At 39.6% G+C, this 24397-nt stretch overlaps 1 protein-coding gene across 1 annotated transcript in view; it reads left to right on the top strand.

Annotated features, from left to right (window-relative positions):
* Nucleotides 1–23659, top strand: part of CUNH12orf42 (chromosome unknown C12orf42 homolog) — a 172261-nt gene extending 148602 nt beyond the window's left edge. The window contains exons 5-6 of the mRNA XM_029563331.1: nt 22819–22955; nt 23477–23659. Of these exons, the coding sequence (XP_029419191.1) occupies nt 22819–22955; nt 23477–23659 (320 nt within the window). The remainder of the gene's footprint in view (nt 1–22818; nt 22956–23476) is intronic.
* The last annotated feature ends 738 nt before the right edge of the window (nt 23660–24397 follow it).

The raw sequence follows: 24397 nt of genomic DNA on the forward strand, positions 1-24397 counted from the left end.
CATTCTTAATCACGAATCTTTCTGATGATTTTATATACCCCCAATCTTTTAAGTGTAAAAAATTCTAATTTTTAAGCAATAGTATGTAATAACCATAACTTAATATTTCTACTATTATAAACTTTCTCTAACAAGAGTGACAAGAGAGTCTGTTCTGTGCTCTTGAATTTCCTATGAAATAACCATAACTTAATATTTCTACTATTATAAACTTTCTCTAACAAGAGTGACAAGAGAGTCTGTTCTGTGCTCTTGAATTTCCTATGAAATTGCGTCCACTCAGCTCAGCTACCATATGTCACTTGTCACTTGTTTAACTTGTCAGTTACACCAGGCTTTTGAGTCACTTCTTCCAATTGTAGCAGCTGCCTAAATCTTACTGATAGAATTCACATGGACTTGTTGGTCTTTACCATTAAGAAGACCATTCAAGATGCTGAGCTGTTAACGTGACTTCTCTTTTTAATGTGGAAAGTTATAACTGTTAGAAGGAGATATCATTTGGTCCAATAAGTCCATGTTATTAAATTGATATTTTGATTGGGTTGCCTAGTTATTTTAATCCCCTGTGCTCCAAGGTGTGTTTCTTAAACTCTGCCTCTCACCATAATGTCTGTTGCTGCTTCAAAGAAGTGAAAAGATATTTGTATAAAGAGGAGATCATCACTCAAGGTCATTTGCTCCGTTGGTGTCAGCTGTCAGCCTACTACATTTATTTGGACAACAGTAGGTCCTGAAAGAATATATAAAGTTCTCTTTCTCAGCTGTGAAATATGATGGATGTGCCACACTGATGACCTCTATACAAGGCCACATGTTAATATTCAGGACCTCCCTTTTGTTTGCTTTGAACAATGGCTGTCATTAAGAAAGCTGGGTTTGCCAATATGCCCTCTGTTAGGATGCCGGACCACTCCTGATTGGTCACCAGGAAGTATCATGTGCCTTTGATGGAAATGACATGGAAGATGTATGGTCAAAGTGCTGTGCTCAGCACCACTGCTGTGCAGAGGAGAAAACCACCATGACCCAAATAGCCCTCCACTCAAACAATGTCGCACCAACCAAAGACAACATATTGAGAAGAAAAATGCTTGTAAACTGCATGTGTGAGAAGATGTATTGGCCAGACGGCCATAGGGCAATCTTTGAACTATTGAAGTCTTTAGAAATATTGTTTGGTTCTGAAACAATACTTACAAACCTAATTAATCAAGCATAGATGGTTTATTTTCAGGCCTTCCACAGTGTGTTGCTTTAATGTAAGAATAGGGTCCGTCGGGTTCTTTTTTGCCATTTCACGGAAGCATGCAAGAACTCAGCATGGTGATTCATGTTCATACAAGTTGAGGCTCTAAATTTCCAAATAATATCTACATAGGTCTCTGGTGATCCTGTCAACAAAGGCTGGGGTCGGAGGTATTCCAAATTCCTTTCTCAATTGTTTTCTGGCTCTATGTGTGATGTTTCCCCTCCCATCATTCTCCTAAAGTTTATTCATTAGAATCACTTATTCATGGAACCAATTAAGACAGAACATCATTTCAGATAAATTCTCTGGCTTCAGCAGAAGACGCTTTAGCTTTTTCTTATAGGGTAAATACAATGAAGAGTTGATTTCCTACACCACTCAATAATGTGACTTTCAATGTTCACAAATATCCCTCCCTGTTTTCCAGTATAGTGCTATGTTACAAAAGTATCATTAAGAAAGTGCATGTGTTCAAGTGGCTAAAGTGAAAGAGGTGACAACTTCAGAGAAGGCTGAAATGCTGTCCAAAGTGGTAATAGGCAGGAAGCATGAGCCTTTCGTATTTCAATCTAGTTGTGGCTGAAATAAGAATCATTCAGATGAAAGAATTAGCCAAGTGTTTACTTGCATGAAAAATCATGTTTGACTAGAGTTGTGAAATATGACACTGGGTCATGACAGTTGAATTGTGTGAGTACAATCCCCAAAGGTCAACTCCTGGTTATGCATTTAGAGGCAGACCATCAACTTTTTGGATTACCCAGTGTTCCCCACTGTGTTCTGGGATCTGTCACTATTCTCCAGCTGGTTAGAACACACAGAGCAGAAGAAAGGAAAGGGGTCACAACTCAATCTGTAATTACACATGTGCAAACCATTCTGGTAAAAGATTTAGTAGTAGGAGAAATCCTTGGGTTCATTTTTTATCAAGAAAATACAAAGTAAAAACCACAGTGTAAGTACCATTTTATATCCACCAAGATGTCAATAGAAAAATAAGCAGAATTCAAGCAACAGCAAGTGTTGATGGGGTGTGGAAAGTAGAAAAGTGTGTATACTTCTGGTTGGAGCAACAGTAACATTTTAAACCAAGTGGGTATTCTGTAATAGGATTGAAGAAAAGCATATCCATGATGGGGGCTATTTTACTCCTGGAGAAAGCAGAGTATATGCACAAGAACATGTGTATAAGACTTTTCATAGCAATCTTGTTTATAATATTGTTAAAACAATGAAAAGCAAAAGCAAAACTGGACTTCACTCCTATGCTTATCAATAAGAGAATGGATGAATGAACTGTAGATGTTCATATGATGAGATTGGGCAAGTCTGGCATTATTTATTACCCTTGTAAGTTGTGACAAATGAACTCTCTCTCTCTCTCTCTCTCTCTCTCTTTCTGATGTATGCTGATGTACTCACCCATGGAGGAACGCATGGAGGCCAGAGGAGGATGTTGGGTTTTCTTCCTAGATGGTTTCTCCACTTCATGTTTTGAGCCAAGATCTCTGTTTCTAGCTAGTCAGTGAACTTCCAGGATCCAGTTGTCTCTGCCCTTCAGCACTGGGTTTACACGTATACCATGCCTGACTTTTTACATGGGTGCTAGGGATACAAACTCGGGTCCTCACGCTTGCAAAGCGAGTGCTTTATCCAGTAAGCCATCTGCACAGCTCTTATTTTTCACTACTTTTGACATGTAAAATGGTAACATAATATTTCCAAAAATAAATAAATTAGTGTATTAAAATTTTAAATGTAGTTTTAAAAACTCAGATACTTACAGATTTTCTTTTTAGCAATCATTTTAATTCTTACATAGATGGGGAAACCACAGTGAACAGATCTGTAGTTTATTCAGAAAAATCAATGACTTCACTGCAATTAAATGCTCTAGCTCTCAGGCCAATGTTCTTTAAATAGTATCTCATGTTGAAACATGTTTAAAAATTTGAAAATGAGACATATATGTGCATATTCATGTGTGTGTGTGTGTGTGTGTGTGTGTGTGTACTTCATTGGAGATTTTCTGTGGTTTAACAAGCATCGAGAGTTGTGGGAAGAGGTGGGAAGAAGGCTCTGACACTTCTTTCTGAGGCTGGGTGGAGGCTGACTCTTTATTGGAGACTTCATGGTCCAATGATATTAAGAGAAGGTACATCTTTCCTCTTGAAGGCAGGGACTGGCACCCTCATACTCAGAGTGCCTGAGCCCTGAAAAATACCTGATTTGTTTGTGACATCAGTGATTGCACTGTGAACAACACAGTCCTGGAACTCTATTTAAAAATTGGTGTGTCTGGGTATGGTGGTACATGTCTTTAATCTCAGAGATTGGGATTGGGAAACAGAGGCATGCAGGTCTCTGTGCAGTCTAGGCCAGGCTGGTTTACATATTGAGTTCTACACCAGTTAGGGCTACAAGGAGACTTGATTTTTGCCCCCCCTTCCAAACATACATGTATGTGCACATGAACCTACATGAAAAGTCACCCAAACAAGCACACACAGAGATAAGATTCTCTCTTTCTCTCTCTTTCTCTCTCACACACACATGCACACAGAGACACACAAGATATTTCTCTTTCTGTGTGGCTTTCTGCAGTTTGAGTGTGCTATACAACATTCTTTGGTTGTATTTTGCATCAACCTTGCTTGATGTTTTTTTAGATGCTAGGATTTATTGCTGCCATTGAGTTTAGAATGTCATAGCTTCAAATATCTCTTTTGCTCCAGGGTCTCTTTTTTTCTCTTTCTGGCATTCCAGTTATGTGTATGTAATTGTAAGAGTGCCTCACAATCTTGTACAAGCTGTTCTTTAAGTTCTCTTTTCTCTTTGCTTTTTGATTTGTGGATTTGCTTATCCCCAAATTCTAATTTTTCCTTCCTTGACCATATCCAATCTACCAATAAGTCCATCAGTGGCACTTTTTATTTCTGTTACAGTGCTTTGTTTCAAATTTGTAGTGTTTCTTTTATATTCTTTCTTAGTTTTCATCTTCTTTTAACCTTACCCACCATTTCCTTTATGCTCCTTACTTTTCCCATCAGAGCATGTATTAATCATAGCTATAAATTCTTTATCTGACAGTTTCAACTTCTGTGTCATATCTGAATTGCTTCCTACACTTGCTTTATTTCTTCATGTTTTTATTTGCCTTTTAGCATGTTTCATAACTTTTCATTGGAATCCGAGTATGATGTATGAAGGAACAGGACTTGAGCTAAGCATGTATTTGGTGTGGGGTTCGATGTTAATCCTGCTAAGTGTGGTGCTCTGTTTAGCAGTGTGTTTGTGCTGTGGGCCCCAGGGTCTTCACGTTTTCCAGTGCTCTTGCCTCTTTTTAACCCTCTGGATTTTGAGCTTCCCTAACTTCATCCTCAGGGAGAACCTGCATCTTGCAATTCTTTCAACTGTAATCCAATTTTATTCTACTGGAGATCTATGAATATGATGATCAGGTGTGTGCTGGGGTGGGTGGAAGCATTCTATAATCTAATTTGAGATTAAAGCTCAGTCTCCAGTCTCACTTCCTGGGATGTACAAGTATCTCTCAGGGTTATTTATTCTTTCCTTTTAAGTAAGACAGGGAGAACTAAAGGGCTGGAATGGGAAAATTCCCTTCCATCAATTAGGATAAGGCTTCACTGTGCCTTTGTAATGGAGAATATTCTGGTCATACTTTGCAAAGCTTGTTCTCCCCTTCTCCCTGCTAGAACCTTGTAAGGATCTTCTCAGACCTTGAGAATTTGATGGAGTTCCTTGAGGTGAAATTCTCTAAATACGGGGAGGGACCCCCTGAAACAGGTCCCCAGGTCCATACTCTCAAGTTAGTTCAAACACAGCCTTCAGTGATTCATCGTTTTCTATTTTTAAAAAAGCTCACTAGTTTATCGCTCCAGAGGTATCCTCCCCAAGCAAGCAGATCCTAGTCTGACCTGCTGAATCCTTTTAGATTTTGGAGGTGGAAGTTTTCCCTGAAAACTTAATTCTCTGATGGGACCAAGTAAAGTCATTGCCACTACAAGAATCAGAGCGTCAATTTCTATGTTTGCATTTTGGAGTTGAAGAAGTCTGTCATATTTACTTTCCTCAACAACATTATTATCTCACTCCATCCAACTAGTGAAGAACATCATACCCAGATTGCCTCGCTCTAGCTACCCCAAACTACCACACCCATCGGGGGGCGCCACACCCTCTTACCGGTTGCCTGCCACTCTTGTCTCCTTCTGCTCGTTTGTGATTCCTTTAGTAGCAGTCCAGTAAGGATGCCTCCCCATCTCTTCCCTTCCACATTACTTCCCTGAATCCACCCTATCTGCTCTCAGTCATGGTCAGGCTGCCTTCTTTCCTTCACTCCTGAATAAACCTTTCTGAGATGAAATGCCACGGCCCCATGTCACTACCCACAGATCTCTATCACAGCCTCTTGCTTTTTTCTTTGATGCCATTTACTACTATTTATAACCATTTTAAGCTGTGGCCTATTTTTTCCATCTCATTCAGTAGTTATTAAGCTCCATGAGGGTGAAGATCACATCTACAGTATTCTGTTGCATCTGTATATAAGGTAAAGATTTCAACAAATGTTTTTGAATGAATGAGTGCAGAAGACAAGGCAGGCTATGCGTTGTTTGCATATGTATTTTGTAAGAGCTGTAGAGAAAGAGAAAAGGAATGTGTATGTATGTGTGTGATATACATGTTCATTGGTGTGACTGTGTGTGTAAATGCATGCATGTGGAGGTCGATATATCTTTCTCTATACTTTCCACTGTATTTTTTGAGACAGAGTATCTTACTGAATCAGTATATCACTCATTTGGCTGGGCTTGCCGACCAGCAAGTTCCAGGAATCCCCCTGCCTCCACCTCTTCAGTGTTATGATTATGAGTGATAACTGTTGTGACTGGCTTTTGTAAGTGAGTGCTGGGGATCTGAACTCAGGTCTTCATGCTTGTGTGGTAACACTTTGCCAACTAGCAAGCTCTCCTGCTTTTGAGAAAGGAATATTTTTGGTCAATGACAACAGTAGCAAACAAGAAGGGTACTTCCTATTGCCTGTATTATTCTAAACATTGTTTTTATTAACTAATTTATCTGTACCCAAACCTGTATGGTAGGTAACATCATCATTTCCAGTTTATGAATGGAAAAGCTTAAGCAGGGAACACTTAAGTAACATACCCTAGGTAACACATCAAGAAGGGGAGAACATAGATTGATTCACACAGTCTAGACTCAGGGCTTGTGTACTTGACCTTGAACCTCTATCAACTTTTGGGGCTTGATACATCATAACACTTCTCTTGTACTTAATTAGCTTAAAAAACAACTCTTACTTGACAGCAGGAATAAAAGAATGAGCAGGAGGTGATAGACTTCATTAAATCCTATTACATCATCTAAGAATACCTTTAACGCTGGGCGTGGTGGCGCACGCCTTTAATCCCAGCACTTGGGAGGCAGAGGCAGGCAGATCTTTGTGAATTCAAGGCCAGCCTGGTCTACATAGTGAGTTCCAGGACAGCTGGAGCTACAGGGGGACCCTGTCCCAAAAAGACAAAAAAAAAAAATCTTTAAGAAGTGTAAGGTTTTGCTAGCATCAGAGAGAACCTATTTATGATTGATGTTTGATTTTAGAGGTGAGGAGTTGAAACCAGTTAGGCTTAGCTCTTATTTGCACTTAAATGACAAAACAAGCTTACAGGAGTTGATTACCTCTGTGTCTGAGGCTGGGTTGCCTCTAGTTTTTCATAACCAAATTGTGCTAGAGTTATGAGTACTGCGGCATAGACGAGACAGAGTGGGAGGAGCAAAGCTGCGTTCTGAGTGAGTGTGAAGGGGTAAACTTCATGCTCTCTGGATCTGAAAAGGTCCAAAGAAACAGGAGTTAACATGTTTGTCTTCTTTTTTGTTTTTAAATATTTTATTTATTATTTTTATTTTAGGTGTATTTTTTGCCTGCATATATGTAAGTGTAACATGTGTGAGCAGTGCACATGGAGGCTAGAAGAGGGCATCAGATCCCTGGATCTGGAGTTGAAAATTATTGTTAGCCACCATATGGGTGCTGGGAACCAAACCCGAGTCCTCTGCAAGAGCAACCAGTGCTCATAACCACTGAGCCATCTCTCCAGCCCGTTTGCCTTTTTCTATTGAATTAAAAATGAATATACAGAGCTGGGCGTGGTGGCACACACCTTTAATCCCAGCACTTGGGAGGCAGAGGTAGGCGGATCTCTGTGAGTTCAAGGGCAGCCTGGTCTACATAGTGAGTTCCAGGACAGCTGGGGCTACAGGGCAACCCTGTCTCAAAAAGACCCCCCAAAAAATATATATACCAGCATTTACTATGATTTATCATGATGACTTTGCAACTCAAACAGAATAAGAAGTTGTTTATTTAAAATACACTCAGCTTTGAAATTTATTTTATTGTACCTTGAAATCTGTCTGCCACAATATTGTTTCAAATGACATTAGCAGCAGACAGATCTGTGCTACAAAAAAGAGAGTTACTTACACATTAAAGCAACCTACACAATTTGAATTCTGGGAAGAATTTTCAAAACAACCACTACTACCACCAAAAAACATGAATACCCATAGTTAAAGAAAAATTGGTTCTTATATGAGGAACCTGAAGTCAGAGTTAGAATGAGTGCCTTCATAAGAATCATGCATAGATTTAAATCACACTTCTACTAATTTTATTCACTGGTCCATGGACACAGTAGTCCACCTTTTGAAGATGTTACTTCTGTTTCTCTGTGTTAGACATAGTACTGACAGTATTTTCTATGGCTAAGGTTTGGGTGATAGAGCAGGACCTGGCCAGTGGTCAGTGCCTGGCATTAGCTCCTGTCTTCATAGATGCTTTGTCAAGCCCAGGGTACGGCAGTATTGTGTATCCTTGGGCACCATGGTCATGTATTATGAAGTAGGAATTCAAAACTTCCTCAGAATTCAAAGACCTGCATGGTGGCATCAGCTTGACTAGTGGTATGGCCAAGAAGATGATTCTTTCTCAGTTTTGGTTTCCTTCTTAGTAAAACTGAACCTCACAAAAACTCCTTGGCTTGCTAATTTTACAAAGAAAACAAGTAAAATATAAAGGAACACACATGGTTGTAAGGAGCATCTCTCTTGGATTCTGAGACAGGGTGTGTATGCAGAGAGACCCAAAGAAAAAGATGGTACTGACTTTTCAGCTCAAGTTCATGTTTCACTGAATAAAATGAACAACAGCCCTTGAAAGCCTGGACAATCATGCAGGTCAGAGACGATTTACATTGATTACATGTTTAATTATTAGGTGACCTCACAGCACAGATACTTGGGTCTCTCTCACTGGGCTGGCTAATGGCAGGACACATGCCATGTTTTTAAAAATTTGTCATGTATTGTCTAACATGCATCCAGGCTTGGAAAATACTGAATTATACTTATGAGATGTGTAACCAACCAAGAAGCACTGGACTTCAAGTCATGAGCTATGGAATTTGGCTTAAGTTTGCAACTATCTAGGGTGGAAATTTTGAAAACTTAAAAAGAAACAAAGCCACTGACGATTGCTAAAGGACTTTAAACAATTTCTGTTTCTGATTATTTAAGACCAAGACAACTGGTTGATCTATTAATTTAGGTAACATGGTAGTGATGTAGCATAGAAGATACCAGAAACTCATTCAAGAATCTGTGAAGCTAGAAGGATCTGTTTTGCTGTGCTCAAGTTCGTTTTGCTGTAAATTAGCTAATAAATTTTGTCTTAAGATAATTCTATTGGCCTGAAAGAACACTCATCGCTAGGAAAGCATCTCAAATATGGTAGATGCTTGATAGTACTGGTTGAACAACTAACTAAATAAGAAAGCATAATGACTGCCTGTTTTAACATTGTATATGTTGACTCTGTTGTTCCGTATATGTTTAATGCCCCTTAGGTCACAAATACAAAGTTACTTACTTTTCTAAGAAGCAGATTCAGAGGTCTGAAGATTCATTCCCTGTTTACAGAGTTGGATGTTGAAGGTGGTGGAACTCAGTCTCTGAAAAATGTTAAAATTCTCTTAAGCCATAACTTCTTGAATGTGAATGTGTTTGAAGTCCTTCAGACCTTCTCTTCTTTGCTTGATATTTGATTGAGCAAGAGTAGATTGAATACCATTGGTTTTCGTGCAGTTTGTTTTCCTTCTGGACCAAGAGAACCAATGTTAAGATTTTGAAAGATTCTAGATGTTTCTTTGAATTTTGGAAAGCTTGGTAAATTTGTCTACCATGTAAAACTGTGGGATTTAAGATTAAATGCCCAAAACAATGAAATTGGAAATCGGGCACTCAAGCTAAAGTGCTGGAGGTAGACCAGATGCCTAGATATCTAAGCTCTGCTTGAGCACAGAGATTGCAAACACATTCTCATTGACCCAGCTGAATAAACATGTATAAAATCATGTTCTGAAGTAAGAAAGTAAAAGACTGTGGCACTTGTGACACAGACTATATGCTAAAGACAGAAACTGATGCCTTGTGATTGTTCAGAGAGTTTTGTCTTACCTCACTAAATATTTAAGACTGAACAGATAGCAACATTTGAAACTCAATGTTTTTGCATTCTTAAAAATTGTTTCTTCTGAAAATCTAAAAAAAAAATTGTCTATGCTGAACCCCCATTTCCCCATGTCAGTAAAAGGACCAAAAGCTCTCTGGTCCCTTTGTAGCCTGTAGCATGTAGCCCCAGGATAACCCCACATTGCCCTTCTTCCATCTCTGTTATCTGCTGGACTCCCAGAGCACTTTTTTTTTTTATTGCTTTTCTATGGACAAGGTTGTTTTTGACACTTAGTATGGCCAGCATTCTCTTGGCCACTTGTGACTTCAACACATAGAGTACGTTTCCTGTTACCTATTGGCATACCCCAGCACAATCCTTCCATATAATAGAACTCAAGTAATCTAACAAAGCTCTCCCCACTTCCTACCACACCTGGGTTTTTCCTCTTTTCCACATCATTCCACACCTACCACATCTGGGTTTTTCCTCTTTTCTATCTCCCAAATCTGAATACATTTTAATTTTGGTGAAAGGGTTTCTATTAATAATTTCTATAGGATAATGTGTGAATTGGAGCTAATATAAAGGTAGCAGTTCTCTAAGGCTATTGTGGCAAATTGTCACCAACTGGGAAGCTTAAAACAATTGAATTTTATTTTCTCACAGTTTTCAGAGCAGGAGTCCAAAGTACAGGTGTCAGCAGGATTGGCCCTGTCTGCAGGTTCTGAGGGAGATTATTTTTGATGCCTTTAACTTGTGGTAGCAATCCTTAGTGTTCCTTGACTGGTTCTTCTCTTACCCCACAGTATTCTTCTGTATCTGTACATGTTTTTTAATCTTATAAGGACACTAGTCACAACAGATTAGGGACTACCTCAGTAACCTCAACTTGACTCTCTATGTAAAGAAACTATTTCTAATAGCACATTTATAGCTACTGAAGGTTAGGACTTCAACAAATATTCTAGAAGACACAATTGAATCCATAAATAAGTAGTCTATTTGGTTATATTACCACAGGCCCAATGTTGTACAAATGACCCTTCCTTTGTCAAAACTAGCCCACCTAACATCTACCCACGTAGATTCCTAGGCTCTGGAAATTTCTCTTCCATCCTGCCTCCATCATGGATGATCTCTTTCTGTGTCACTCAAAAGCCATGTCATTAAATACATTCACAGTAAGAATGCTAAACTATTTTAACTCTGTAGAGTTTATCCTCATTGTCTAATTAAACATACTTTCTGTATTATAAAAGTGATATAGGTTCAGTTTATAAACTTTGAACATTTCATAAAAGTTCCAGCTTTTGAATTATACTACTGAGAAACAATTGTCATTTTCTTCAAATATGTTATTTTTATTGTGTAGTTTTATATCTTTAGACTTAACAAATATTCTTTTATATAAACCCTTACTATGTAATGTTGATATTTAATATATATTCTTTTTCAAATACCAAGAATATAATATTCCAAATACATTATACACATTATCTCATCTGTTCCTATTTCTCAAGAGGTAAATATCTATATTTTGTGAAAGAAAAACTGAGGCTGTATAAAAGTAAAGAAAAATTCCTAGCTACTGAACAATAAGTTTCAGACAATCGTGATTCACATTTAGGTTGCCAAACTCTAGTGCTTGCATCAACTTCAATCTATTCTTCTAAAAGGAGAATAACATCTTATTTTCGAAGTAAGCCAAAATTTGTTTTTATTTACACAGAAAATAGAACCACAAAATAATTAGATTTAGTAATTAAGGATAAATAAACCTTGTCCCTTCTCATTCCTGTCCCAATACTCCTTGCCCTAAAGAGAACTCAATTGCTTTTAAACCAGAATCTTAAAATGCTATATGAAGAAGCAAGTGGATCTCTGAGAGTTCAAGGCCAGCCTGGTCTACATAGCGAGTTCCAGGCCAGCTGGGGCTATAGGGAGACCCTGTCTCAAAAAGACTGGAAAAAAAAAAGAATCTGACTGAGACTTATTCTTTCCTTTTCCTCTTTCTTCTTTTTATACTCCTCCCCCATTACCTATTGATTAAAATATCAGATTTGCTTCTTAGCTATCTCCGCAAACTGCCTTCTCCCTGTCTTTTCAAAGCTACCATTATCTGCAGTAGGGAAAGTTGGTGTTGCCCTAACTCTGCTCATGGCTATCTTTCATCATTGTAGATTCTCTCATGTTTGCTCTCTTAGCGGCCTGGGACCTGACACGTAGCTTAGGTTGACTGGTCAGCAAGCTGGAGTGATCTGCTTATTTCTATCTTCATAGCACTGGGATTACAAATGCATCTACCACACCTGGTTTTTGTTTTTATATGGATCTGGGGCATTGAACTCAGGGTGTCATATGTTTGTTTGCAAGGCAAACACTTAACTGACTGAACTACCTCCTCATCTTGCTAAAGAAGTTTTAAGCAATGTGTTTTTCACTTCCCACCAGTGCTTCTAAAGAAGTTTTTTGATCAGCGGGATTGGGCTATGGGGCTGAGAGTCTGGATTAAAGTTCTAACTCTGCTAATTAGTACTTATGTGGCCTTAGACCAGACATTTCCCCTAAGTGTATATTGGCTTCCTGGGGCTGTTGTAAGAAATGGTAACAGGGGATAGAGAGATGGCTCAGTGGTTAAGAGCACTGGCTGCTCTTGAGGACCCTGGTTTGATTCCCAGGATCCACATGGTGGCTAACAACCAACCATAACTTCTGTTCCAGGGGAATCCAATGCCCTCTTCTGATCTCTATGGGCATTACACAACATGGGTGCACTTACACACATGCAGGTAATACACTCATACACATAAAAAAATAAAATAAATAATATATTAAAAAATGATAAACAGTGTGGCTTAAAATAACATCAATTTATTCTTTCAGTTCTTGAGGCTAGAAGTCCAAAATCAAGGTGTCTACCTGGCTCTGTGTCCTCTGAACCCTAGAAAAAGATTGTCCTTGACCCTCCCTTCTGGTAGCTTCTTGTACTCTTTGGCTCATGACAGATCTGATCCCCACTTCCATCTTTACTTTGTTTCACCTGTGTCTGTGCCTCCAGGGGGCATGCTCATGTGTGTCTCAGTTTTCTTCTTTTTGAAAAAATATTTTGTTTATTATTTTTGCTTTTTTATGTGTATGTGTGTATTGCTTGCATGTAGGTAAGTGCACCTGTGTCATGCAATGCCTGCGGAGGACAGAAGAGGCTTTCAGATCCCCTGGAAATGGAGTTATGGACAGTTGTTAGCTGCCATGTGGGTGCTGGGAATCAAACCCTGGTCCTCTGCAAGAGCAGTCAGTGCTCTTAACTGCTGAGCCATCTCTCCAGCCCCAAGTTTTCTAATAAGGAAAAACAAGATGAACCACCATAATCCAGCATGACTTCAAATTATGTTTTTAAAGACTTTATTCTCAAATGAGGTCACATGTGCAGGTCAGAACTTGAACACATCTTTTTTTTTTGGTGAAGGGGAACTTATATTCATAAGCATAAAGCTAGCATTCTGACCTATAAATACTCTGGTAGCTATGGTCTTGCAAGGACAAAGTGTAACTACGTGCAGGGCTTCACACAGTGTCTGCAGCATAGCTCCAACTCGACACAAGCATTCATAGCCCTTTACCCCTCTCTCCACACCCTTCCTTTCTTTTTTCCCATGCTGTTATACCAGTCCCTGTCATTGTCATTTCTGTTTGCTCAGGTTAGAAACAGAAAACAAACAACAAATTTATATATTCCTTGATTCCATCCTTCCTTCTACTAATATAGCAGGTGGTCTTGAAATGATTCTTTCAAACTAATGTATTTCCCTTTTACAGGATTTGTAGAAGGGACTCACAGTCCAATGACAGGTAAAAGACTACTTTACACTCACCAATACACAATCTCCAGATCTTCTTCTATCACATTTCTATCTATGAAGAACGTATGGACAAGCCAGTCCATCCCCAACACCATCCAGTGAAATAGATGAACATCCATTTAGCTTCACTGTCAAAGAAAAAGTAAAGAAGAAACTTAAAGGATCACCCAAGCAGGCCTGAACCAGTCCGTTTTTGGAACACCAAGCAGCAAATAAACCTCTTAAAAGATCACAGTCAGTGAGTCCTATTTCCATGGAGGCTGAAGGTAGACATATACCACTTCAGAACTATCCCTTCGGCAACTCCAAGGGGAGACTCTGGTAGGTATCGCGTTGTAGTTTCTAACATTTCTTGTCTAAACTTATCACTTTTTGCTTTTGACTTTCATACAAACAAAGGCATTGCTTATGGAATTGATGGTGGGGCATGTTCTACAAGTGTGAGAGGACTGTTGTCAGTCAGTCTTTAGTTAGACAGCTCATTGTCAAACATGACATTGAAGATATATCAGGATATATCTGGTGGATAACAAGCAATTTGATGACTGAGGTATTATACCAGATAATGTCAGTGGCATTATTTCAGCCTCGCTGTCATCATGTGCTAGGCAGGCTCTGTGCTGAGCATTTTATGTCATGTTATAAAATCATCATATGATGCTTAGGCAGATAAAATCTCCCCACTTTGTAAACAAGGAAGCCCTGAATCAATAGCATAAGATAATATGTATGATAATGAAGTGTCTCAACCTCAAGTGGCATAGTAGAAGAAATTAGTAAAAGTCAGGAAATGGAGTTTGGGGAGATGGTTCAATGGGTAAGATGTGTGAGGACTTGAGTTTGAATGCTCAGAACCCATGTAAGATGGGTAAATGTCTGCAAGCCCAGTGTGATAGAGGAGGAGAAAGGAGAATCTCTGGAAATTCATAGTCAGCTGCCCTGACATACACAGAGACAAACAACCCCCCCCCCCAAAAAAAAAAACAACAAAAAAGACTGTCTCAGGCAAGTGAAAGTTGAGGATCAAAACTTGGGTTTGTCTTCCACTCATACATATGCGGTGGCATGCATGAATCCCCACGTACACACATAAACAAGTGTGTATGCATGCACTTACATCATAGACACAAACAGACATATACAATCATAAATATACACATGCAAAGATTTTAAAAATAAATGGAAGTAAGGAAATGAATAGAATAGTCTTTGGAACCAGGAAGATCTTGGGTCAAGTCTCAGCTCTCTCTCGTCTCAGTTCTGAAGACATGATAAAATCCCGTGAACGTTATTTGAGCTGTTTTTCATCTGTAAATTAAGGATACTTAGTAGTACAAAGAGCTGTTGTAACTAGAGTATTAATGTCGATAAAATTCTCTAGGCACAACAGAGATAACATGGTTGTGGTGGTGTTTATGGTGCTGATGTTCAAACTGGAGCTAGAAACTATCTTATAGAAGGATCGGATGTCATGTAGTCGCCTTGTAAGGGGAATTGGAGAGGGAGTCAGATTTCACTCCAAATGCTAAGACCATCTGCTGAGTGAGAGATGCCTTCATTTATGGGTTGTTAGGCCTGATAATGGGATGCAAATGCAGTGAGTTGTGTGTGGTGTTTGTGCATATGTTTTTGTGTGTTCATGTGTACATGGAGGCCAGAGGACAACCTCAAACGTCACCCTCAGGAACACCAATTTCTTTTGAGACAGGGTCTCTCATTAGCCTGGAGCTCACTAATTTGGGAACTTCAGTGATCATCTCCACCCCTGCCCCTCCAAGTGCTGGGATTACAAGCACGTGTCCCCCACAGAAGGCATTTTTACGTAGATTCTGGAGATCTAGCTTAAGCCCTCATGCTTGTGAGGCAAGCACTTTACCAACTGAGCTATCTCTCTAGCCCAGTTAACATTTCTTGAGTCTTACTATGTGAAAGCAATGTATTAACAACATCTGAATGGACACCTTCTGTTTTAATCTATATGACCCTTCACTGATATAGGAAGTATTATTTTCTCATGATTTAGATAGAGAATTGGAAGCCTATCAAGGCTATGTGTTACTTTAGGGCTGAAGACAGGATTCAAACCTTTTATTCTGGCTCTGGATCAGAGCATTCTTGTGCTAAGGTTCTAAAGACAGTAATAGTTCTTAGGCACTGAGCACTTTTATGTGCTTAATGATTAATGCTTTATCATGTTCTTCCATAATATTGTCTATTTTCCCATTTTCTTCAAGTCTTTGACATATGACCTGCTTGGGCCTTTCTTAATCACCTTTATTGCTTCATTTTTCTCTTAGGATTTGTTGCCAGTGAAGACTCTAATTTTACTTACTTCTTATGTATTAGCCCACTTCTTCCCCCTTCCCCCACAGCTAGAATATAAGCTGTGTCAGTACAGGGATGTTGCCTGCATTCTTCCCTTTCAGATTCCTAATGTCTTGAATATTTTTGGGCGAATTCCAGGTTCTCAAATATTAACCAATGAATAAGTGAGTGAACAAATTTCATTTCACTAGCAATCCTGTGAAGTAGGTAGCACAGGCTCCATATTTCAGGTGAGGACAAAGAGGCCAGGTGATGTGCCAGGATTGGACTCTGGTTGCCTGATTCCAAAGTCTTATGGATTTTTATCAGACCACACTAAGCTCCTTGGTTACAAGATACACCATGACTACTATTGTAGTACTTTGAAAGACAGATGGACTTTTTATTTTTCAACTTATGACACAGAGCAGCATATTTTGGCTGGGTCATGTCCTATTATGCTAAATTCCAGACTACAGCTATATTTTCAGTAGATTCTTCTTGCATTGAATAAGACAATAATGAATGGCTCATCTGCCCAGGCTGGAGGTCCAAATTAATAGGTATTATTAGGCTTTCACAAAGCAATGGGATTGAAAGCTTTCATTTACTTGGACATTTAGAAATGTCATCCCATCTTTATGGTCAGAAGTAATTCTAATTTTGGAGAAATCAGATTCACTAAACTGTTCTCATTTTTCTGTTTGACTTGGGTAGACTGAATGCACAGGGAAGATACTCAATACATATAAGGCATAAAAAATGTGGGTGAATTAAAAAGAATTATTTAGAAATATTTTAACTCTTTGATATCCACTGTTAGGAAGATATTGTATTTTTAATTTTAGATTTTTAAAAATTTAGACTTTCTGAATTTACAAATAATCCCGTGAGTTTCAAATATTCTAGAAATTTCCCTGCTACTCAAAAGCCCATTAGAATGTGTAGAAAGTGATTTAAAGCATGTGAATGTACTTGTTGCTGTTCTAGCTACTGTTTGTTGCTGTGTAAACACCATGACCTGAAACAACCTTGGAGAAGAAAGGATGTATTTCATCTGGAAACTCCCAGGTCACAATCCATCACTAAGCATAGTCAGGAGAGGAACTCAAGGCAGGAAAACGGAGGCAGGAACTGAAGCAGAAAATGTGGAGAAATGGTGCTTACTGGCTTGCCTCCTCTGGTTAGCACAGCTATCTTTCTTACACAACCTAGGTCCACCTGCACAGGGATGACACCACTCACAGTGGGCTGGGCCTTCCCATATCAACCAGCAATCAAGAAAATGGCTCATAGACATGCCCACAGGCCAATCCCAGAAGTGCCATTTCTTGAAGTTTCTTCTTCCCAGATGACTCTGGTTTGGGTTGAGTTGACAAATCTAGCCAGCACAGTTACTGAAAAATCAGGCTTTTAATATGTATAGGTCAATGTGTAGAATTTCTCAAATTAAAAACTTTAAGACTGTGCCCATAAAATTACAGATGGAAAGCAGGAGTTGCGGTAGTGCATGCTTTTGATCCCAGCACTCAGGAGGCAGAGGCAGGCAGCTCTCTGTGAGATGAAGGCCAGCCTGCACTACACAGAGAGTTCTAAGGCCAGCTGGAGCTATAGGGAGACCCTGTCTCAAAAGAAAAAAAAAACCCCAAAACCCAAAAACAAAATGCAGTCTCTCATCTACCTCCACCCCATCCCCTGCCAGCCTCTCTCACAGGTAGGCTCCAATGCCTTCACCTCAAATCCCAGGACTAGCTTCCCAAACCAGATTAACTAATCACCCTACCATAGATCCCTAAGTTGTCACCCAGGAAATCCCCTCACTACCAAATTCCAGCCTCTGGATCAGGCAGACAGACCTGCTCAGCCAGGACTCTGACCAGTCTACTACCAGGCAAGAATGTTAAATACTCACCAATTTGTCTTCCATACCCAAACAAAAAGTAACTAAGCTACATAAACAATATTAACAGAACCAAAATTAAACAAAAGGAGAGTAGAAATTCCTGTTGAACACATAACTAACAAAGAACATCCATACGCCCAAATTGCAACATAAAAAATATGAAAAACTAGGAAAATATGTTCCCAACAGAACCCAGGAGTCCTACAGAAGTGCACAGCATTGAGAACCACCCTGTAGAACCCAGGACACAGAATTTAAAGAACAATCATAAACATGATCAAAGAACTTCAAGAAAACACAAACAACTCAAAGAACTCAAAGAAGAAAGGGATAAACTTTTGTCAGAAGCCCAAGAATATACAAATATGTGGCTTAATGAAATCTCAAAAATAATTCAATATTTGAATAGTTAATTCACTGAAGAGATAGAAATAATGAAGAAAACCCAAATGGAAATGGGACTGAAAAACTTAATAAACCAATTAGAAACATCAGGAGAAAGTCTCAAAAACAGAATGAATGAAATGGAAAACAGAATATCAAGACTGAAGGATAAAGTTGAAGGTCTGCACTCCTTAAGCATAGACTACAAATTCAAAAAAAAACAGGGAATGGAATACTCAGGAAATGTGGAACAACATGAAATGACCAAATCTATGTATTATAGGCATACAGGATGGAGAAGAAACTCAAACTAATGGCATTGAACAGCTCAATAGGATTATAGATGAAAACTTCCCTAAATTAAGGAAAGATATAGAGATTCAAGAAGCACAGAGAACACCATTAAGACATGATCTTCTGAAAGTCCCCATGGCACATCATAGTAAAAACATTGAATGTACAGAACAAAGAGAGGGTACTGAAAGCTGCTAGAGAAAAATGAATTATATATAAAGGAAACCAAACCCTATTAGAATTACAGCTGACTTTTCAATGCAAACTATGAAAGCCAGAAGAGCCTGGAACAAAGTATTCCCAGTTCTAAACAACCATGGATGCCAACCCCGAATACTTTATCCAGCAAAACTATCTATCAAGGTCTAAGGGGAACAGAAAATTTTCCATGACACAAATAGGCTGAAAGAATTCATGTCTTCCAAACCAGGGTTACAGAGAATGCTAGAAACATTACAAAGGACTGAAGAAAGGAATGAGTATGCCCAAGAGTCTACAGAAAGAAAATAAAGAAAGGTATAACAATGGAAACACAAAATAGGGCCACAAACAAAAAGAAATTAAAACGACAGTATACAATACACATCTTTCAATAATAAATATCAATGGCCTCAACTCCCCTGTCAAAAGACACAGGCTGGTCAATGGATCAAGAAAGAAAACCCATCTATTTTTTGTCTTCAAGAAACTCATCTCACCTTCAAGGATGGACATTATTTTAGGGTGAAAAGATGGAAAAAAATATTCCAAGCAAATGGCCCTAAGAAGCAAGCAGGTGCCACAATTTTAATATCTGACAAAATAGACTTCAAATTAAAACTCATCAGAAGAGATAAGGAGGGTTACTTCATTCTAATAAAAGGAACTATTGACCAATAAGATATTACGATCATGAACATATATGCACCAAACTCTGATTCATAGGAGCGGACTACTGATTTTATGAAATTGGGTGACTTTAATACCCCACTATCAACTGGGGTATTAATAGGTAAACTGGACAAAGAATAAACAGAGAGACATCTGAATTAAATGGGATACTACATGAAATGGACCTAACAGATATATACAGAATATTTCACCCAACCACTAAAGCATACACTTTTTACTCAGCAGTTCATGAAAATTATTCTAAGATTGACCATATTCTGGGGCACAAAACAAATCTCAACAAATACAAAAATTGAAATAATTCCATGCCTTCTATCAGACCACAGTGCAATAAAGCTTATAATCAACAGCAAAAGAAGCTCTAGTAACTATATTAACTCATGAAAATTAAACAACACAATCCTGAATCATGAATGGGTCAAAGAAAAGATGAAATTATGAAATTTTCAGGTAAATGGATGGAGCAAGAGAGTATTATACTAAGTGAAGTAACACAAATGCAGAAAAGCAAGCAATGTACGCTCTCCCTCATTTGTGGATTGCAGCACCAATCCCTTATATGTGACTATATAAATTCTGATGTAACACCAGGAGCCAGATAAAGGGAAAGGATACATGGAGGTAAAGGAAAAGAAACAACCTGAAAGGAGGATAGGAAACAACCTGGGAATGGATGTTATCTGAGGGAGTTAGAAAAAGTGGGAGTAATGGGCAGGGAGAAGAGAAGGGAGGGACATGAAGGGACCATGGTATGGGAAAGGGAGGGAAGTAAGGAGAGGAAAGATGGCAGAAGTCTGGAGGTACTGGGAGGAGGGGGGGATAATAGGAGCACTGTGACTAAGGAGGGAAAGAGGGAGGAGGGAAACCAGATGGGAAAAAAGAGTGGAGATGAGTGAATCTCAGGTGGGCAGGAAACCTAGGGGGAAAAGTGATGTCCTAGAAACCCTAAAAGAGATGCACATAGAGTGTCTGAACATGAATGCATATGTATACCTAGGAGCTGCTTGGCAGGGAATGCAGTCCCAGATAGAAGAGACCTCCCTTAGAGCAACAAACATACCATATGGCACTCATCAAAGAAGCTTCTTTTTGCCACAGATGGAGGACACTGCAGAGTTGCACATCTGGTCAGGCACAGAGAGCATAGGTCTGGGAGGTGCCCAGTACTAGATGACACATCTGCAGTCAAATCTCTACAACTAAAGCTCATGGAACATAGTGGAATAAGGGGCAGAAAAAGGGATAATGCACCCCTCAACTCTCACCATTGAAGCTTCCATGTACATCAGAGTGTGATACAGAAGGCCACAGCTGGTCAGGTTTTGAAGAATAAGAGACTGTAGAGTGTAGGATGGACTCCCATATGGAACCTCACCCACCCACGGCTCAGGGACCATTTCAGAAGAGGAGGCAGAAAGATTGTAAGAGCCAGGGCTGGTTCATGAACACAGGGAGGTGGAGGCTTCCAAACCACCGGAGGCTTGCTTATGTGAGCCTGTGGCAGTGGTGGCATCGAACATGGGACCCAAGTCATCTCAATTAAACAAGGGCTCAAAGGGGAGGTGAGAAATAGGTGGTAGGCCAGCACTAGATAGAGAACTATTTGAGACTGATTGCTGTTGTGTGAGGGAGAGTATGACTTACCTACAGCCCCTGGATAGGCTGACTAGACTCCAGGGGATGCATTTACACTGAAGGACATTTGGGTACAAACACGTGAATGAATAGGACTCAGCACGTATGGCAGAGTGCATAGGGTTCGGTGGGGGGATGGGGGAGGCATGCATGGGGGAGGAGGTCTGGATTTTAGTGGGAAATGTTGTAAGAAATTAAAAAAGCTCAATTAAAAAAAGAAAATGCCTCAAAAAATCCACAAAACCCCAAATGCATATGGAATATATGACACAATCATATGAGAGTATGATTTGATTAAGCAAAGAAGAAAAATTAACCTGTTATTAGTGTTAGTGTATGTTGTTGGGCAGACTCAGCTTCAGGTTAATTCACTGTTTTAATTTTCAGCTGGGTTACAATTACTAACAAAATCGGTGGAGTAACTGCCTTTTAGATTTTTTTTTTCAGCTCATCAGTTGTTAGTCTAAGCTGGCCATCCTTCCTTTTTTGGTCAGGATATCTAACACGACTTAATGATTTCTCTTTACAAACTTGGCAGATTTAGAAGCTGTACTGTTTCTCTCACTTGGAAAATTTGAACTGTTTTCCTTGAAACATAGTTTTGGCACCAGAGACCTGTGAGTCTCCTGAGAGGAATTCATAGCATTTTTTTTTTAATTAAAGAAATACAGGCATGGGTTTAATCCTAGCACTCTGGAAGCAGAGGCAGGAGGATCTCTGTGAGTTCAACGCCAGCCTGGTCTACATAATGAGATCCATGCCAGCTGGGGCTACAGAGAGACCCTGTCTTAAAAAGACAATAATAATAATAATAATAATAATAATAATAATAATAAAGGAATCTTCTGCTTTGCTGAGGAACATGTACTTCTGTATTTCTGCAGTATGCCACAGTTGAAGGGAAACTCCATATTGGCTTCCCAGGTGACCATAGTAGAAGGGAAGGAGCTTCTATTTCTACTGATGGCCAGAGGCAATGCCTCCCTTGACCTGCTGCGCTTCTGCTAAGCCTTGCGGAGCCCAGGGAACCCCACCTGGCAGACAGTCGGAGGAAGTAACATTGAGCAGTGGAAAGACTGGGGGGCAGGGGGCTGGTCCCTTCTGAGGGAGACAGTCATGAGAGAGAAACAGAATGTTTGAAGCTACTTTTGAACAGAGACTTTTAAAAACTAGCTGTTTGTTCTGGCCTGGGGCTGCATACTTGAAATGATAAAAGCAGTGCTATCCACTCAGCTTTAAATCACAGCATTCCCACAGCTAGTGTCAGCATGCAGAGTGCACAGCTCAGGAGAAGAAAGGGCTGAGATGCGGCGGAGGCTGCAGCTGATCCAAGTGGAAACACAATACTGGCCTGACAGGCTTTCTCAGTCCCCTTTCTCCCGTTCCCTGCTCCCTTGTTTTTTCCATGTTAGCCGGGTTTAGTGCCTGCTGTTCTGACTGGAAGCAGGGATGGAGTGTGGTATAATTTTTCCAACTTCACCAAGGGCAGCTGTGCTTCCAGAGTGAGTTTAAAAACCTTTGTGACTTGCTGTGTGCCAGTATCATCCAAGCACTTCTTTTCCAGGGCAAGGAATGAAATCTAATATAAAAATACAGGTAAGCTCATTGGGTTAATTAATGTCAGAGGACTTTCTTTTTCTCCCTCCTTATACACACATTTCTATTCGATGCCCCAGTTGCCTCCGTGTGATCTTTCTGCACTGCGATGTTCCACTCTTGGGTTGCTTTCCTTTTTCAGGTCCTATGGTGAAACCTTTCACAGCCATTGGCCTCTGCAGGAGCACTAGCCAGAAAGCCTCTGCCCAGAAGAGCACCTGTAGAACTTCCTCAGAACCTAAGGTGGAGGAGACAGTGGCAGCCACAGAAGGCTCTCTGGTAAGCCCAAACTTCTTAAAGGTGTCTGGAAATACACAGAGAAGAGACACAGTTGCCATGGCACCAGAGATGCACCCTAGGCAGAATTGTCACCACACAGAAAGGAAGCCGAAGGCAAGCATCTCCCTCCATGGTCATGTGCCCAAAGAGCCCCATTCCTCTGCTCGTGGATACTTCCACTAACTTATTCTCCAAGAAGTTAATAAATGTTTGCTCTTCAGCACCCCCCGCTCCTGCCCACCTCGGCATTTCCATAAGGCTTGTTCACAGGCTTTTTCGAGGCCGGAGGTGAATGCTCACTTACGCTGACTGCTGAGAAGGAATTGTTCTGCGAGAGCTGCCCATCTTCCAATCAATGCCTGCCCAGAACAACAGAAAAGGCCTCAGATGTACTGGTTTCCACAGAACCATTGTTAGGCTTTTGTGAAGCAGTTTTGAACCCAATAAATAATGTCAAAAGTCTCTATCGTAGCCAAAAATGTTCTTTTTGAAGGATTTCTAATAGTATTTTTGTTCTGCAGTGTCTCCAGTGTGACAAAGAATTTGTGCCGCACAATGAGGATGGGGCACACTGCGTGCCAGCACACCGTGTGCCACTTTACAAAGTGCCTGCCGGGACCAGGAAGGCCCAGTTCTTTGTTTCCCTTTTGCAGGTAAAAGGTTTCACTCGCCAACCTCGTCTCTGGCCTAAGGATATTTTCTAAGGGCCTTTAGAATTTCTACATAGAGGTTTGGAAAACATAATTGAATATCTGTAATTTAATAGTTCACATGAAATTTGATTACTCCTGATGTGCCCAGGGAAATTCTTCAGGGCTATGTTAACGTTTTAATGTCAGAAACCTGAAGCAGGATCCTAGTTTGAGGCTTTGAAACACTTGGAAGTAAGTTTAATGAAAAAAAAGTCCGAAGTTTCTGATTTGTAATAGAAAAATACTGGGACAACTTAGGGAGTGTATGAGCAAACTGATCATTCTAAGCAACATATTTTTAAAGTTTTTGGATAAATTAACAGATTGACACAGCTGCCTTATATAATGTGATCAAACAGTATCAATGATTTTGTGGAAAGTTCTCTTTTCAGTGTAGAATTTGTTTCTTTTTAACATTATAGAGAAACAGGAATTGATTTGATGATATATCTATTTGCTTGCTGCCTTGCAATTTTCCACAGGCTCAGATCTGCAAAGTTGATACATAGAGATTGTAAATCTTGCTGCATTGATATTATATTCTTTTGGTTCAAATTACTGTGCATGTATATGTGTATGCATATATGTGGGAAGTAGTGTGTCTGCGTTTGAGACATCATGCATGTTCAAATTTAAGACTCAGAATTTGAGTGGGAAGGAAATGCTATAAGCAAATTGCATGGTGTTTAGGAATCTATTTAGTCCTTTGAAGACTATTTTATTTCCTTGAAAAGTAGGATTCTTTAGATG

The sequence above is a fragment of the Nannospalax galili genome, unplaced genomic scaffold (genome assembly GCF_000622305.1).
Source record: "Nannospalax galili isolate Female #2095 unplaced genomic scaffold, S.galili_v1.0 scaffold415, whole genome shotgun sequence".
Lineage (NCBI taxonomy): Eukaryota > Metazoa > Chordata > Mammalia > Rodentia > Spalacidae > Nannospalax > Nannospalax galili.